Source organism: Colobus angolensis, unplaced genomic scaffold, assembly GCF_000951035.1.
Source record: "Colobus angolensis palliatus isolate OR3802 unplaced genomic scaffold, Cang.pa_1.0 Scaffold24, whole genome shotgun sequence".
Lineage (NCBI taxonomy): Eukaryota > Metazoa > Chordata > Mammalia > Primates > Cercopithecidae > Colobus > Colobus angolensis.
The window spans coordinates 1,202,160-1,218,613 of NW_012115599.1; the positions used below are offsets into that span (position 1 = coordinate 1,202,160).

At 34.1% G+C, this 16,454-nt stretch overlaps 1 protein-coding gene across 1 annotated transcript in view; it reads left to right on the forward strand.

Moving 5' to 3' along the window:
- The window catches only part of EXOC6B (exocyst complex component 6B), a 696,611-nt gene that overhangs the window by 271,532 nt on the left and 408,625 nt on the right, over positions 1 to 16,454 (forward strand). Inside the window, exons 7-8 of the mRNA XM_011945178.1 lie at positions 1,036 to 1,212; positions 15,710 to 15,778. Of these exons, the coding sequence (XP_011800568.1) occupies positions 1,036 to 1,212; positions 15,710 to 15,778 (246 nt within the window). The remainder of the gene's footprint in view (positions 1 to 1,035; positions 1,213 to 15,709; positions 15,779 to 16,454) is intronic.

Below are 16,454 nucleotides of genomic sequence, written 5' to 3' on the forward strand. Positions count from 1 at the left end.
CAGCTTTTGTTCTGTCAGTGTGCATTGCATATCTATAAGAAGGCTTATGGGATGCAGTGTTTCCTGTTGATTTGACCACAACTCATTTTTGGGAAACATTTTGATCATGCTTTGAGGGACTGTTGGTGTAGTGGAAATGTCACTAATTTGAAATTTAGGAGACCATACTTTGAGCTTCTGATTTACCACTCACTTGCCTTGTGACTTCAAACACATCCTTTGTTTTCTAGCCTCATTTTCCTGAGTGGCAATTAAGGTAACTTCTAGCTCTAATAATGTGTGGTTTAATGCTTCTGTTGTTGACTCTGGATAGTCCCACTTTCTACCTCTCTATATCTATTGAAACCATGCCACCATATCAGTCTATTTTTTTTTAAGCTGAAGGGATCATACAACCTTTTCTAGGGTTCAGAAGAAAAAACCCTTTAAAACCCTGCTTTCCACAGATCACAGTCATGGAATCCTATTCAATTACTTAGTTCAAATCACTTTCTGAAGATAATTCATTCTCCTGATTATATTTCATTGGTCTCTTATATCCACATAACTGTTTTTAACAGTATCTTAAGCCTAAATGTATTAAAATTAATTCTAAGCTCCCACCCTTTTCCTTCAACCATTATGGTCTCAATAAGGTATTTTCTTGTCAGAGATAAATAGTAGGCACTAATCTCCTGGCTTACTAAGGCAAAACTGGATAGATTTCTTTTTGTGATGATTTAATGGATATATTTGAAAAGTCTTATGATAATATTGACTGATTATCTGTGTTCTGTGTTAACTTGGAAAATGAGTTAAAATATGATAGCTCCAGGGTTAAAAAGGTATACATTAATGTGTTTGGCTTTATATCTGATACTAAAACTTTATGTACTAAGGCCTTTTGTTGTAGTATTTTCTTTAAGATATCAATTTGTTCAAAATTAGAAGTTTGTTGAAAGCTTAATTAAGTTTTGTTTCTTTTCTTTTTTCTTTCTTTCTCTCTCCCTACCCCCACCTTTTTGGTGTGTTTGTGTGTATTCTTCTCTATCCTAGGCCCAGCAGCAAAGAAACTTGGATAACATCGTCTTGCAACAACCCAGAATAGGTAGCAAGAGGAAATCTAAGAAAGATGCATATATAATCTTTGATACAGAGATAGAAAGCACTAGTCCTAAGTCTGAACAGGATTCAGGAATTCTGGATGTTGAAGACGAGGAAGATGATGAAGAGGTAACTAACATTTGATGCGGGGAAGTGAGACTATTTTTAAACTTAAATGGTATGTTTGAGATGTGATGAAGAGTTTATCCATATAAGTAGTTTATATGATCTTCTGGATATTAAGTACCATTTTGAATACAAATAAGACTCAATATAAGGAAATTGAAGATACACTAAGATAATTTAGATCCTGATTCTTTTTCGAGAATTTAAATTTTAAATTCACTCCCCTATTTTGAAAAGTTTCAGGGTTTTTAAATTCTGTACTGACTGGGACTACATTAAGGGAAGAGTAGAGTTTACCTACCTAGAGACAGAAGGTCTAGGTGACCTCGGCTGAAACTGCAACAGTTACTGGAGACAAACAAAAAAAATGTTACTTCAAAAGCTGAGGAGTGAACAAATAGATTCTTTACCTTGAGAAATGGCTCAGATGGAAAATTCACAAAGATTCCAGACAGTTGAGAGTGCATTTCTGGAGGAAATAAACATATGAGTGATTACAGGGTAACTGGGAATTTTGTGACATACTCATAACCTCATAGATTAGTTCTGTGTCACTGTCAGGGAAGAATAAGATTAAGTGCCTTAACTAGTACATATTTTTATATCTTTCTTTGTTGTTAGAAGGATGTTTAATGTGTTTTTAAAAATAAAACTATTATGACCTTTGAATTTCCTGTTAAATTTTTTTTCTAAATATTTATCATTTGCATTAACTGGATTTTTCTTTGTGAGTGTGGTGTTTAGGAGCCTGAGCTTTAGAGTCAGACAGACTGTGTTCAAATCCTGGTTCTGCCACTTAAGTTTTAAAAAATTCTTAATAATCGTATCATTTACTTTTAAAATGGCCATTGACATGTGTAAGGAATCATTTATTCCTGTACTCAGAAGCCTTTCTTTTTAAGTGCTTGCTTCCTTTCTCCAGATCAAACTGGATTCACTGCTTCTTCCCCATACTTGTCTCCTATTTTACCGTTACTACTCTCTTGCTTTTCTCTCTTTCCCAAAACTTGTCCTAATTTTGTAATCTTGGATAAACTGTTTAATCGTTAAGCTGAGTGTCTTCACCTATTAAGTAGAGGCAGTAGTCTCTACCTCATAGGATTTCACAAATCCTTGCTCCTTAAAGGGTGGTGAGGAAACATTGGTTTCTGTTCTATCTCCATTACTCTTCCTTGCTGACTTCTGTTATGTATCTCTATTGTCATTATGCCTGCCTCTATTGTTATTCCTCTTTGACTTCAAAAGGTGAATTGGCAATGTTTAAACTGTTACTGTTTGAGCTGAAAAACAAATAAAGATGTTATTTTTATGCCTACAACCTTAGCATTTAAGTTTGATAGAACATCTCAGGAGCTATCATAAGAATGTAAACTACTGCATTCTTTTTTTAAAATTAAATTAAATTAAATTAAATTTATTTTTTTATTTGAGACAGAGTCTCACTCTGTTGCCCAGGCTGGAATGCAGTGGCTTGATCTCGGCTCACTGCAAGCTCTGCCTCCTGGGTTCATGCCATTCTCCTGCCTTAGCCTACCCAGAAGTTGAGACTACAGGCGCCCACCACCATGCCCAGCTAATTTTTTGTATTTTTTAGTGGAGATGGGGTTTCACTATGTTAGCCAGGATGGCCTCCATCTCCTGACTTCGTGATCCACCCACCTCGGACTCCTAAAGTGCTGGGATTACAGGCGTGAGCCACCATGTTCGGCTGTAAACTACTACATTCTTTTATATAAGTTTCATTATTGAGGGGACACACTTCTGCTATTTAAGTGAATAATTTTATCATTTTTAAAGTTTATATTTTACTAGGATATGTTTATTATGTAAATGAAGTACATTAATAGTTAACAAAGCTTGAAAGTTTCATCCTATCCCTACTGCACATGGATTGCAAGAACTCTTACTAGCTCTTAATAGAGCTAAGAAAAGTCTTTTGAGTGTTATCTATTGTACCACTTTAAACTAAAATGAACCAACTATTGGCCTAATGACCCATGGAGATAGAAAGAGATAGAGGGGACTTTATTCCCCTGAATATTTTCTAACATTCTCCCTAATTGCCTGGAATGACTGGTGTGTTAGGATGTGGATCCACCCTGGAGGACAAACTTTCAGATATTAGATTCCATCACAGATGATCAGTCACAGTAGTAGCACAATAAAGCATCAGTCTCAAGAAGCACCAACTCCTTTAACCTACATTTTGCGTACCCATGAAGAAGATGAAATTCTGTCAGATACTGTGGCTTATGGGTTAGACATAGTCTGTGCCCTTGGATAGTACAGTACCTGAAGAGATGGTTAGATGATAAGATAAAAAATAAAATATATACACAGTTCTTATATGTCATTGAAACTGTGATATATAAAAGGAAACCATTCTTTATAATGGACCCATTGAAGATCCTAGGTAAGTTCCTTTTAATTTCTGTGCCATGCTCCTTCTTTGCCTTCTCAGAGAAGATGAAGAAAATGAGACTAGTAAAATGTGTGGGAGGTTTCTCATAAAAGTAGTACTGTAAGAATGTACTTGGAAGTTAATATTTTTAAATGGTTCCATATCTCACATCAAACAATTCATATTAAAGATTTGCTGATTGAGCTCTTAAAACAAAAATTTGGCATTTCACTGTCATCTAATGGCATTCTATCTTAAAAAAAATTCTACCTTATATTTATTTACTTCTCAGCTTGAATCTTCTTCAACTGCACATTCTTAATCTCAAACCTCATGTAGAGAATTATTTATTTAGATGTTTCCAAACTGGTTTCTTGGCATAGTTCTTGCATGGTGTGAATAAATTCTTCAGATAAGGTCTTTCGTGACCCACTGTGACGTTCTGACCTTCATTCTTGTCATTCTTCAACAGACCTCATTGAGAACAGCATAGTTTTTGGAATATTGTGACTTTTAATCTGTAAGCATGGTAACGGTGGCATAGAATCCTGTATGGCAGTCACTCTTAATCTGTTTGGGGTCATGTATTACTTTGAAAGTTTGGTAAAAATATATGGAGTCATTTCCCAGTAAAATGTACATATATTCTGTCACAAAAAGTTTTGCATGAAATTTCAGGGAGTTTATGGAATTCATTTTACCTCTAGTACCCAACTTAAGAACTGTATTGTAGAACCATGTTTCTTGAAATTTAACGTGCATAGGAATCACCTGGGAAGCATATTGAAATGTAGATTGTGATTATACAGATTGAGAATGAGTCCGAGTCTGCATTTTTTAACAGGGTCCCTGATGAGGATGGAGCTCCTGGTCCCTGGAGCCCTAGAACATAAACATATTTCTATATTGTAATGGTAGCCCTAGCAAATTAATACGTCCCATTACTTCAAAATTACTATAGCACAACAATAATCAAGACATCCCAGAAGGCTTTCTATTAACATGGCATTTGTATTTACATTAACAATTCCCTCCTGTTGATTCTATACTTCAAAAGAGACACCAAAATCTAGAGAGAGAAATCTGACATGAATTATTTAGTCAACAAATACTTATGTGACCCATACTCTATGACCAGTGATGTGGATGACATGGTTACCACTGTTCCTTAACAGTTGGCAAATAAATTAAGTTGGCTGCAGAATGGGTGATTTAAACAAAAATCTGTTTTCTCATGTTTCTGGAGGCTGGCTGTCCAAAATCAAGGTTCCACCAGGGTTAGTTTCTCCTAAGGCCTCTCTCTTTGGCTTGCAGATAGCTGCCTTCTAGCCGTATCCTCATACAGTTTTTTTCTTTGCTTACATCTCTTTTTATAAGGTGTGTCTTCCTCTTTTTATAAGGATACCAGTCCTATTGAATTAAAACCCCATTATTATGATCTCATTTAACTTTAATTACCTCTTTAAAGGCCCAGTCTCCAAATACAGTCACATTGGGACTAAGGACTTCCACATAGGAATTTGCAGAGGAGACACAATTATAGTCATAACACAATTTAGTCATAACAGAGGGTGTTTGGAAAGTATACAAAAAAGATTTGTTTTTAGAATATACAAGCTTCTATCTTTGTGATATTAGGGCAAATTATGTAATTTTTCTAAGCATCCCTTTTCTCACCTATGAAATAGTGACAATAATTATGTCAAATTGCTTGTAAAAATATGTGGTTGTGATATTTGACCCAAATTTTAAAATATTGATTGTAAAACTTTCCATTGACAGGAAGTTAACAGAAAATGAGGATCATTCCTCGATAAGCTAAAGGCTACTTTAGAAGTTTAGAGTTTAAACTCAAGTAAAGGCTGCCTTTAGAAGTTTAGAGTTTAAATCAGAGGTTGCAGATTGGCAACCTATGGACCAGAAACAGCTTGCATACTGGTTGTTGGCCTACACAATGCTTACGAATTTTTAAATTAGTCACCAACTTCTACAAGTCAATTAGATTCACATAAAAATCTAGATTTCTAATTTAGTTTTTTTCTAAGCATGGTAGTAATAGACTGGTCTTGAGTAGCAATGTTGCCATCAGGGATATGGTTTAAATGTGATAACAAAAATATAATACTGCTTATATTGGGTGTCTATCCAAAAAAAATGGCAAAATAAAAAACAGACTGACAGGGCCACACTGATGTGAAAAAAAATAATGTGTTTTGTAAGAATAAATAATAGTCCTTGATATTTCATATACAAAGTATGTCTATTAAGAGAATATGATTTAAAATTGCCAGCATCCATCACTTAATCCCAATACCCATTGATACCTGTAGGCTTTGAATTTTAAACTTCTATTCTTAATGAAAGCTGGTCTATTAAGGACATATGCAATCAAAAGAAAAGTAGGTGCCCATATATATAAGGAAATACCAAAAGGGCAATTTAGAAGGTTGAATGAAAACATTATGACATGCTTTAGACATTCTGTTTTGGTTTTCTTATTCCCAGTCTTTGCTCTTTTAGGTCTATCCATTGGTAAAGATATATTATGACTCACATCAACTCAAGGTTTTTTTCTTTTTTTTTTTGTTGTGGTGATAGTGTAAATGTCCTGTTATTTTGAAATCATTTGCCTCAATTATAAACTTCGACCTCTCTTTTCAGGTGTTGTAGAATTTCTCTTTTATAGTCTCATTGATTATTCAAAAAACTTTACCTTGCACTAAGTTGCTAGTAATTGCAACTGTGGAATATGATCCTTTACCCCCTTCTTCTTGCCTTGAATGCCTTATTCTACTTTTATCTGAAGGACCCCTCAATTTTACTTCTTCTGTAATACACTCTTTTAAAAATTTTCTTTTACTTTTGAAGAAGTTTACATCTTCAGGAAAGTTACACATATGGTATCCATATATGCTTCACTTAAATAGTTCACTTATTAAAACTTGACACTTCCTCTCTCTCTCTCAAAAATTTGATTTTGAATGAATAGGGGTGTGCGTGTGTGTGTGTCTGTGTGTGTATGTTTGTGTGTATGTGTATGTTTCTTTTCTCTCCCCAAACTGAGCCATTTGGAAGAAAGTGGCATGCATCATTCATAATATTTGGAACTCCAAATACTGTAATCTGTGTTTCCTGACAATGACGTTCTTCTACATACATACAATACAGTGATTACATCAGGAAATTTCACATTGATGGTGACACTGCCACTTAATATACAACCTTTATACAAATATCTCCAGTTGTTCCAATAATGTTCTTTCTAGCAGATTTTTTTTCCTTCATTTTTTTCCTTGCAGCCACATCCAGACAAATTTTGCACATTAATTTTTACATCTGTTTAGTCTCCCTTAATATCCATCTGTTTAGATACATCTCGTTATATCCTCATGACTAGAATCAGGTTAATCATTTTTGGCAGGAATATTACAAAGGTAATATTAAGTTCTTTTCATTGCATCACATCTGGAGGCACGTATTGGTTAAGACGGTGTTCACTAGATTTCTTGACCATAAAGGTAGCCATCCTTCTTTGTAATTAGTAATGCATTAGACCATGTGACTATCCTGTTCCCTAACATCTTGTCACCCAGTGGTTTTAGAATTCATTGATGCCACTTTCCGGAATCATATGTTGCCATGGTTGTTATAAGATATTGTGATTTCCTATTTTTATCATTTCTTTCACATTTATTAGTCAGCATTCTTCTATAAAAAACTTTCCTTTTCTCCCCTTATTTTTGGTAGTGTCAGTATGGGCACATGGATAATCATTTTATATACAATGTGTTATATTCCATCTTGTCTTTCATTTTCATTTTCCACTTGTTCCAAATTATCCATCCAGTTTTTGAGCTCTGCTCTTTTCTCTAATTTCTCTACCCGGTTCTGCCCCAGCCCTGGCATCAGCCATTTCTTCAGAGAGTTCTAATTTCTTTTACTGGGAAATGATATTTAGAAACTAACATGGGCATTAGGTATACCCCTTTTGTGGACAGAGCTAAGAAATACACTGGCTACATTAATGTGTAGACTTAAAAAAATAAATCATGAGTTAAAGCTAATACTTCTAAAGCTAATATTAGAACTTCTAATTCCAATCTAATGTAATAAGTTTTTTCTGTCATTCTATATTTGTATTTGCAAATATTCTGGTTTCCAGAGTATCAGTGTATTTACTCTTTTGGATAATTATATAATACCCAGAAAATAGTTGCAGAACTATTATGCAAATGTCACTAAAAGCAATAAAGTTATTAAGTTCAAGATTTCTTCCCAGTTCTTTTAATCCTACAGTGTATCCCACTAAGTCTGTATAGTTCAGAGTACTGTGTTCAAACACTTTTGGCTAATTTTTTTTTCTTCTGTTTGATTGTTACCAAATTGATATATAATTAGGTTCATTTGTTTCTTTTTGTATTATTTTTTAGGGTTCAACTATCCTTATTTATTTAACTTTTTGACTATTTAAAATATGAACATGGTTCAAAGGCAAAACTATAAGAAGATATATTCAGTGAAATCCCTTTCTCATCCTTATCCTTTCCACACTGCTCCTACCCACCTTTTGTAAGTAATGAGTGTTGTTAGTTTTTGTATGTATACCCTTCATTATACCTTAAGCAACATAATTATTAATAGCATAATACATATATATTTGTACTTTGTTTTTTTCATTTGAAATATATTCTGAAAATTATTCCGTATCAATTCATAGAAATATTTCTCATTCTATTTTTACTGCTAAATAGTACTCCATTGTTTGGATGTACCATAGTTTATTCAGCCAATCGATACATGGACACTAAAGGATTTCCAATTTTTTTTATTAAAAAGTAGTGTTTTAACTGTACAGCTATTAGAATAGCTAAAATAAAAAAATACATTACCATGTACTGTCAAGGATATAGAGCAAATTGAACTCATATATTGCTGTGAAAATGTGAAACGATAGAGTCGCTTTGGAAAACAGTTTGGCAGTTTATTATAATGTTGAACATACAGCTAGGAGTGGTCATATATATGACCACTGGGTATTGAACCAGCATGTTCACTCAGAAGCCTGAAGCTTAATATTTATAGCAGCTTTGTGCATATACTACCAAAACGAGAAACACCCTAAATGTCCTTCAGTGCATGAAGGGATAAATGAACTGTGGTATATCCATAATTGAAGTACCACTCTGAAATAAAAAGGAATAAACTGCAGATGCATGAAACAACACAGATGAATCTCAGATGCATTGTGTTCAATGGAAGAAGCCAGGTTCAAAAGGCTACATACTATATAAGTCTTATCAATATGACAATTCTAAAAAGTCAAAACTCTAGAGATAGAAAATGGATCAGTGTTTGCCAAGGGCTAGGCATCAGGAAACAATTTGACTACAAAGGGCCATAGGGAATTTTGGGGAGTGCTAGAACTGTTTCTTCTTATCTTGATTATGATGATGATTACAGGTCTATATGCATTTGTCAGAACTTACAGAATTGTTTACTAGAAAGAGTGAATTTTACCATATGCAAAACACTTTAAAACTTAAAAAAAAAAAAAAAAATTCCTGAGAACTGTTTTTCCATGTGGTTGGAGCTATATCCTCAGGGTAGGTTCCCAGAAGCAGGATTGTTGAGTCAAGGGGTAAATGCATGTATAATTCTGTTAGATAATGTCAAATTCTCCTCCACAGGGGTTGTACTATTTTCGATACCCTACCACCCACCCCAGCAATGCATGAGTTGCCTATTTTCTTACAGCTTCTTTAAGAGAGTATTTATTTTAAGCTTTTGAATTTCTGCTATTCTCATAGATAAGAAACATATCTCTTTGTAGTTTTAATTTTTGTTCCTATTACTGTGGGTAAAGTTGAGTATCTTATAAGGTTCAGGGCTATTTGTATATCTTTTTTGTAAACTGCTTATGTCTTTTGCCTATTTTTTGAATGATTTTGTTTTTTTCTTCATTGTTTATTAGTTCTCTATATATTAGGGATATTCATTCTTTACCTATAATATTGTAACATTTTAAACCTACTTTTCCTCATCTTAATTTTTTATTCTCTCAGACCTTTTATGTTTAATACCAAGTAGTGCAAAATTGCCTCTTTTGCCTAAAGGTTTAGCGTTTCATAGCATATAGTGGACCCGTGTTAAATAAAGACCAGTTGAATTTTTGTTTCACCAGTGTTCAGCCTTTTTGTTTGTTTGTTTGTTTGTTTTGGAGACAGGGTCTCACTCTGTCACTCAGGCTAGAGTACAGTGGCATGATCTCAGCTCCCTGCAGCCTCAACTTCCCAGGCTCAAGCGATCCTCCCACCTCAGCCTCCTGTGTAGCTGGGGTACAGGCATATGCCATCACACCTGGCTAAGTTTTGCAGTTTTTTGTAGATATGGGTTTCGCCATGTTGCACAGGCTGGTCTCGAACTCCTGGACTCAAGCGATCCACCTGCTTTGGCCTCTGAAAGTGCTGGGATTACAGGTGTAAGCCACCATGCCTGGCCCTCAGTGTTCAGCTTTAAGCAGAGAATTCTTGAGGGACTATCCTTTGACTTTGGTCACAGGTTTTTTGCAGTGCCTCAGTAAGGAGAAATGGTGGTTTTTCCTGATTTTGTGCTGCTTAGTGCAAACATTTGAGTAATTAAGTGGTAATCTGCTTAGGGATTTCTCAGAAAGAATCCTAATAATTTGTGAGAAGCTCCTTGGCATAATTTTGTACTTTTTTAGGATAGGGCTCTGGCCACAGTATTCTTATATGCTCAAAGGCTTAGAAAATTCTTTATGCTTTTGCTAATTCTAGTCACTTAAAATTATAGGCCTTCCAGTTTGTTGGTGTTTCTGTGGTGTTTAGTCTAGCTGCATAAGAGCTCATATCCAAATGAATTCTACCCTTCTTTTCTCTGAATTTTGGGAAGCAACATAGATCTGAAGTGCACACTGGTGAAAAATGTTTACCAGACATTTCCTGGCTTATAGACATAATATGTGCTGTCAAAATTGATCCTCTGAATGCAAAGTCAATGCTCCTTCAGCTAATCATTTGTTGTCTTCTCTCTGCAGAAAAATGCCTGGTACATTTTAATGACTTGAGATCTAAGTAATGCTCAGAAATGGGCACCAAGTCCCTGCATTCATTTACCAATACGGGGAAACTATTTTGTACTCAAATAATGAGTGAGATAGATATCTAAATTCCTTGCAAATCTCTATCAAACTCTTTTTGGATGATCCATCTACTTTGAAAGCCTTCTTAAGAGAAAAATAAATGCTGTGTAGGTGTGTAAGAGAGTGTGTGTGTCTGTGTATTTGTGTTATCTTCTGGTGCAACTGTGGGAACAATAGGGCTGGAGTGTACTAATGCATTTCTGTTTTAATGTGCTGTCTTTATCAGCAGCAGAGGTAAATATCTCACAGTATATCGCCACTCTTCTTGAGTGGAGGGAGGCAAGCAATCTTTTCTTATAGTGTATTCCCCTTTTCTGAGGGTATGCTTACCCAGCAGTAAAGCTGGTAGAGTTATCATATTTTTACCTGCAGATAATGTTTCTTTCCTGCCTTTCTTCACTAGTGAGTCTTTTAAAATAGAAAATATTTATGAACTCTGAATCCTTTTGGAGGAAGGGTTAGAAAAATGTTAAATGAATATATCTGTTAAAACTTGAATGGCATCATGCATTTTAAAAATCAAAATATCCTTTTTTAAATATGTAAATGCCTTTTCCTTATGCCCTATGAGAGGAACTTAACCATTTACTTTTCTGTTTTTAGAGACTTTCTTTTACCTGAACTAAGATGTATTAGAGAAGAAGAAAAATATATCCTAAAAGTCGCATCCTGGTGTTTTGTAAAAATTTTTGTAATCAGAAATGTTGATGTTTCTTTTCATCCTGATCATCTAATATTCCCATGTCTATGCTGAATCTGTATATCTTCTGTAGTAAATATTATCTGTGGGGGCTCATAATATTTTTTCAGGGGCTTTTGATTTTTCAGAGGGCCTTTGATTAATCCCATTTTAAAATTTACGTTTGTTTTGTAACATCCTCTATTTTCAGACTCTTTTTTGTCATCTATACATTGGTCTCATGTGTTAGGTGCTATATTTTAGACTATAAATGCTCTTTAACAACAAATATTCCACAAACAAAAACTAGGAACTAATGCTTTGATTGAAGCTGTTAATTGGTATTATAAAAATGTAAGAATAATTGTATTGAAACAAACAGATTAGCCATATGTATTGGTATCTAGTGGATACCAAACGTGGATGCCAATAGGATCCATTAGATGCCAATACATGTACCTAATCTGTCAATGATCTCTAATTGATATGTGAATGTGTATTTATAGAAGAATGTAATAGTTGCTTCCATGATATCTACCTCTGGATACTGAAGTTAAGGCATCCTCAAATGCTTTACTAGGTCATTATTTATCGGTTATTAAAAAATGTATCCTAGTTCTCTTAGTTTAAGTAATGTTATAATATGCTCTGAGGCACAGATATATTAGTTATAGAATGTAAAATCTTACCTACTATTTGATCCTCTGGAAAAAGGTTTGAACTGGCAAAAGGCACTAATGCTCTCCATTCAGAAACTATTTAGGGAATTAGGCAGCTGCTGTCCTTGGTGATGAAATTATTTCATGTGAATTCTTAAGGAAAACAACTAGTTAAAAAAACAGGATAATTTTGAATATACTATTTGTGGCTACTATTTGTATCTTCATAGATCTATTTGAACTTCTAGAAAAATACAGACTTCAGTATCTTAAAGTCTTGAGTTCCTGACTGCCAGGCAGAGGAAATGTTTAACTATTCTAATCATGTTTCTGTATCTCAGAAAGAAAGCCCTTATGAAAGGAAATGACAACGTCCTACCACAAAGTTATCTCTTATCAGTTATAGTGGCAGTCGATAATGATTTGTCAAATTTGGACATGTGTAAAATGCAAGGGCTGTGTTATTTTCTTTGGAAAGGAAAAATTAGATGAAGCTGATAATAGAAGGAGTCATGGCTTTTGTTAGGAGACAGAAACCATTAGAAACAGTTATTGTTAGCTTAAGAAAGTGTCCTTGGACCCCTCCCTCTGCCCCAGCTGAAACCTAAACCTCCTTGAATCATTCTTTGCAACTTGAGGGGAGGGAGGGTCAAAGAAAAGGAAGAAGTATGAATATAGCTCTGACAGAGAGTTAGCATTTTAAATGGTGATCAAGATGTGGACCTTAAAACAGACCCATTTCTGTGAGTCAGGAAAAACTTCATTTTCTTCTGATACTCTTCCCCGCCCCTATTTATTTAGATTTTTGAAAGCTCACTTCTTATTCTTCCCAACCTGTAGCATTCCTTCACAGCCAATGTATGTTGCTCTTCTCCTTTTGCCTTTCTGTAGTTGTGATTCTTTTTCATTAGTGGCAGCAGAGAAAACACATCTCGCTCTAAGCAACATGAGTCAGTGCATACTTTACATACCTTTATCCTCACAGCACTCTTCTTGGTTCCTCATGGTGTTCATTCCTAGTGTTCTTCACAGAGGGGAGCATAGAGGAAAAATGATTTCTAAATATTAGGCTATTTTGGGAGTAGAGGTAAAAGTTGTGAACGGAAGCCCCATTTTACTCCCTTCTCTTTTTGTCTAGATTTCTGTGTACTGCTTTCAAAGCAGGCAGTCTTGTGCTTAGGAAGACTTAACTGGATGGTGGTTCCAGTGGCTAAGAAATCATAGAGACAATACTTACAAGTCAGAGCACTTTAGCCAGTTTGAAGCTGATAGAATGATGTCACAATAGCCTCAGAGAGAATAGATTTGGTTGTAAATATTTGTTGGAGATGACAAAAAAAGGCCTTTGTCTCCTTTCTAAATGTATCCATTTTTTTTTAATAGTATGCCCACATAAACCAGTCTTAGCCCATTAGTAACAAAATGTCTTTGTTATGGGGCTCTGTTACCTTATTTATCACAGATTTTTAGGGAAATTCTCCCTTAATTTAGATGTTCATTCTACAAGGGTGGGTCTGACATGTAAAGTGGCTAAGGCCTTGTCTGAGGAATGGCTACAAGCAGTTTCCTTTTGAGTAAAACTATGGTTCTGAGACGAAGTTAAACAAAATAAACTGCACGAAGAAGAACATATAAACAAAATTATGATTGAATTTGCTACTCAAAATTATGTAAGAAAAATTCTTTAAACTTTTTGTAAATATATAACAGAATTTAAAAATTATTAATTCTAAATAAAAGAAAAACGTGTCATTTCCTATACAGATCAAACTTTTAAATATGTTTTCTTCTTGTCTTTTTTCATATGCATGTGTAGTTTTTATATAGTTTAAATACTATTGTGAATATCATGTTTGATGTTTTAACATTTTTCCTCTTTTGAGAATGTGTTTTGCTTAGCTGTAGGCTCTGGCTTTTTGGCAAGATAAAAGAAATTTTCCTCATATTTTGGCAAGATAAAATAGGCTCTGGTTTTCTGTCAAGATAAAATAAATTTCCTTTAGCTCTCTACTTTGCAGTCCAAAAGAGGAGACTGTAAAGATGTTTTAGTGTTGTGATCATTTCAAATAAGAGTGCCTAAAATGATCACCTGTGGACTCTTTGTGTTATTAAGATGAAAATGAGTGTCCATTTGCACTCGTACAATTTTTATATGCTATTTAATCCTACTCTTTTTAAACTGCATGCTGTACCATATTTTTTTTTCAGTAATTTGCAATGCTCATTACCTCTTCTTAAAGGTTTTTTTTTTTGTTTTTTTTTTTTAGGTAAAGTTATTCTTGGGCCACGCTATAGGATGTTGACCATCTTACTATCAGTTTTTAGATTCACGTAAAAGTTTGTTGTGTGCTTACAGAGTATATAGTGCTGTCAAGGAACTTAAAATATAGAGATTTAATCTTTGCTCTTATGGGTGTGAAGCAGATGAACAGAATAGTCAATAAGTTTGAACCCATAAACCTAAAAGTGTAATGGTTCCAGAGGGAAAAGAACGTAGGTATTGTGCTGTTGAATTTTAGAATTAGTAGATTTCATTAAGAAAAGTATCTTGGTAAACAAGCTATGCCCCAAAAGAAGAAATGAGATTTACTTTATGAAATAAGGGAAAATGACCTTGTAATTATGAATCAGCCCTACCCAAATTAGATATGCCTGCTGCTTATATTCTGATGAATTATGTAGTTACCAGTGTTACAGTAAAAACTGGCAGGTCTTTATTTTGAATACTTCTTTATGTAATTTTTTCATTTTCTTTTTGTTTTATTTTGTTAAACATTTACTTTCAATATTTCCTTTTATTCTTGTTAAATCCCTATAAATCAGCTGATTTTTTTTTTCAACTGAGGAAATCGAGATCAAAGTAAATTGTGAATTACTCTTGTCAGATCACATAGCAAATCAATTTTAGCATTGAAACTAGATTCCAGTTCTTACCTGATGTTTTTTTCTTTTAGTTTCTCTTTTGATGTCTAGGTTTAATTAACATACACTATTCACATTAAAATCCATTGGTATTACTTCTTGGTTTGACTTTTCCATTCTTTGTCTTATTTTTCACATAATCTCCCCTCTTTTCGTAGCATATTTCTGATTTTGATTGCATGTTGACTTAAGTATTGATGAATTCTTGTGTTCTTCAGAAGTTGACTGGCAGGCAGTCACAATATGATTCATATTGTGTGGCAAGTTTTGTTTTTAACTACTAAAACTTAGTTTTTTATATAAACTCTTATGTCTTTTAGAAAAAGTCGTCATGAAAGGTGCATTCTCCCATTGTTCTTATTTTCCCTTTAGAGTCCCATGGCCAAAGATGTATCTCTAAAGGCAAATGCAGGATTGGTGCCAGCTGTTTCTCTTCTCTGCTACCCATCCTTGTGGGCTTTGTCCCAGCCTTGGTGTATATCTTCACAGTTTATTAATTCTATGGCTAAAACATAAGAACTAGGTCTTTGGAAACCTATTTCTTTGTTTGTTTTGTATTTCTCACTTAGAAGCTAGAACTGGCCTTTATAAAAAGAACCAAACACTTGAGTAGTAACAATTAAGGTAGTTGCTTTTAATAGCTTTGTTTGAATTTTTTTGTTGTAATCTTGTATTTGCAGGTACCTGGGGCCCAAGATTTGGTGGATTTCTCTCCAGTATATCGATGTCTACACATATATTCTGTCCTGGTGAGTCTTTCTCTGGCTCTGCCTAATGAAGATGTCCATTGAGTTCAAAACTTTGCTTTCTCAACTTTTGGTAGTTTTTCTGTTTATTATTAAGAGTGAACAATGAGAAAACTCTTCTTGTTTAAGGACTGTTAATTATAAAAAGCAATTTTGAATCTCTTATGTTTTTATGTAATATGCTATGGCTAGTGACATTTCTCAGTCATCAATAAATCAGTAGCTTATAACTAGAGGTAGTCATACACATCCAGATTTCTGTTTTCAGTTTAATAATGTAATTATTTAAATAACAATATTCTGTCTTTACACATTAAAATAGTATTTATGAAAATGTTTACTTTTTTATTCCTAATGACAATTATTCCTTTTGTCATGTAAAGCATATGGAAAAGGGAACCTCTCTGTGCGTGGGATATTATAGATGTTAATAATATTCTAATAAATGATCCCTTTCTCCATTTTGGTAGTACACTTACATGCAGACACATAGATACACAGAAAGTGAATCAAAAATTAAACTGTAACAACCAAGACAAATTGGTGAGAGAAGCCTATTATTGATTTTTTTTTACAGAAACTTTCAATGATGCTTATATCAGGTTGTTTTTAATATGTTCAAGTATGTCTTATTGCCCAGTCTCTTATCAATTTTTCTTTGTGTGTGTGTGTGTGTGTG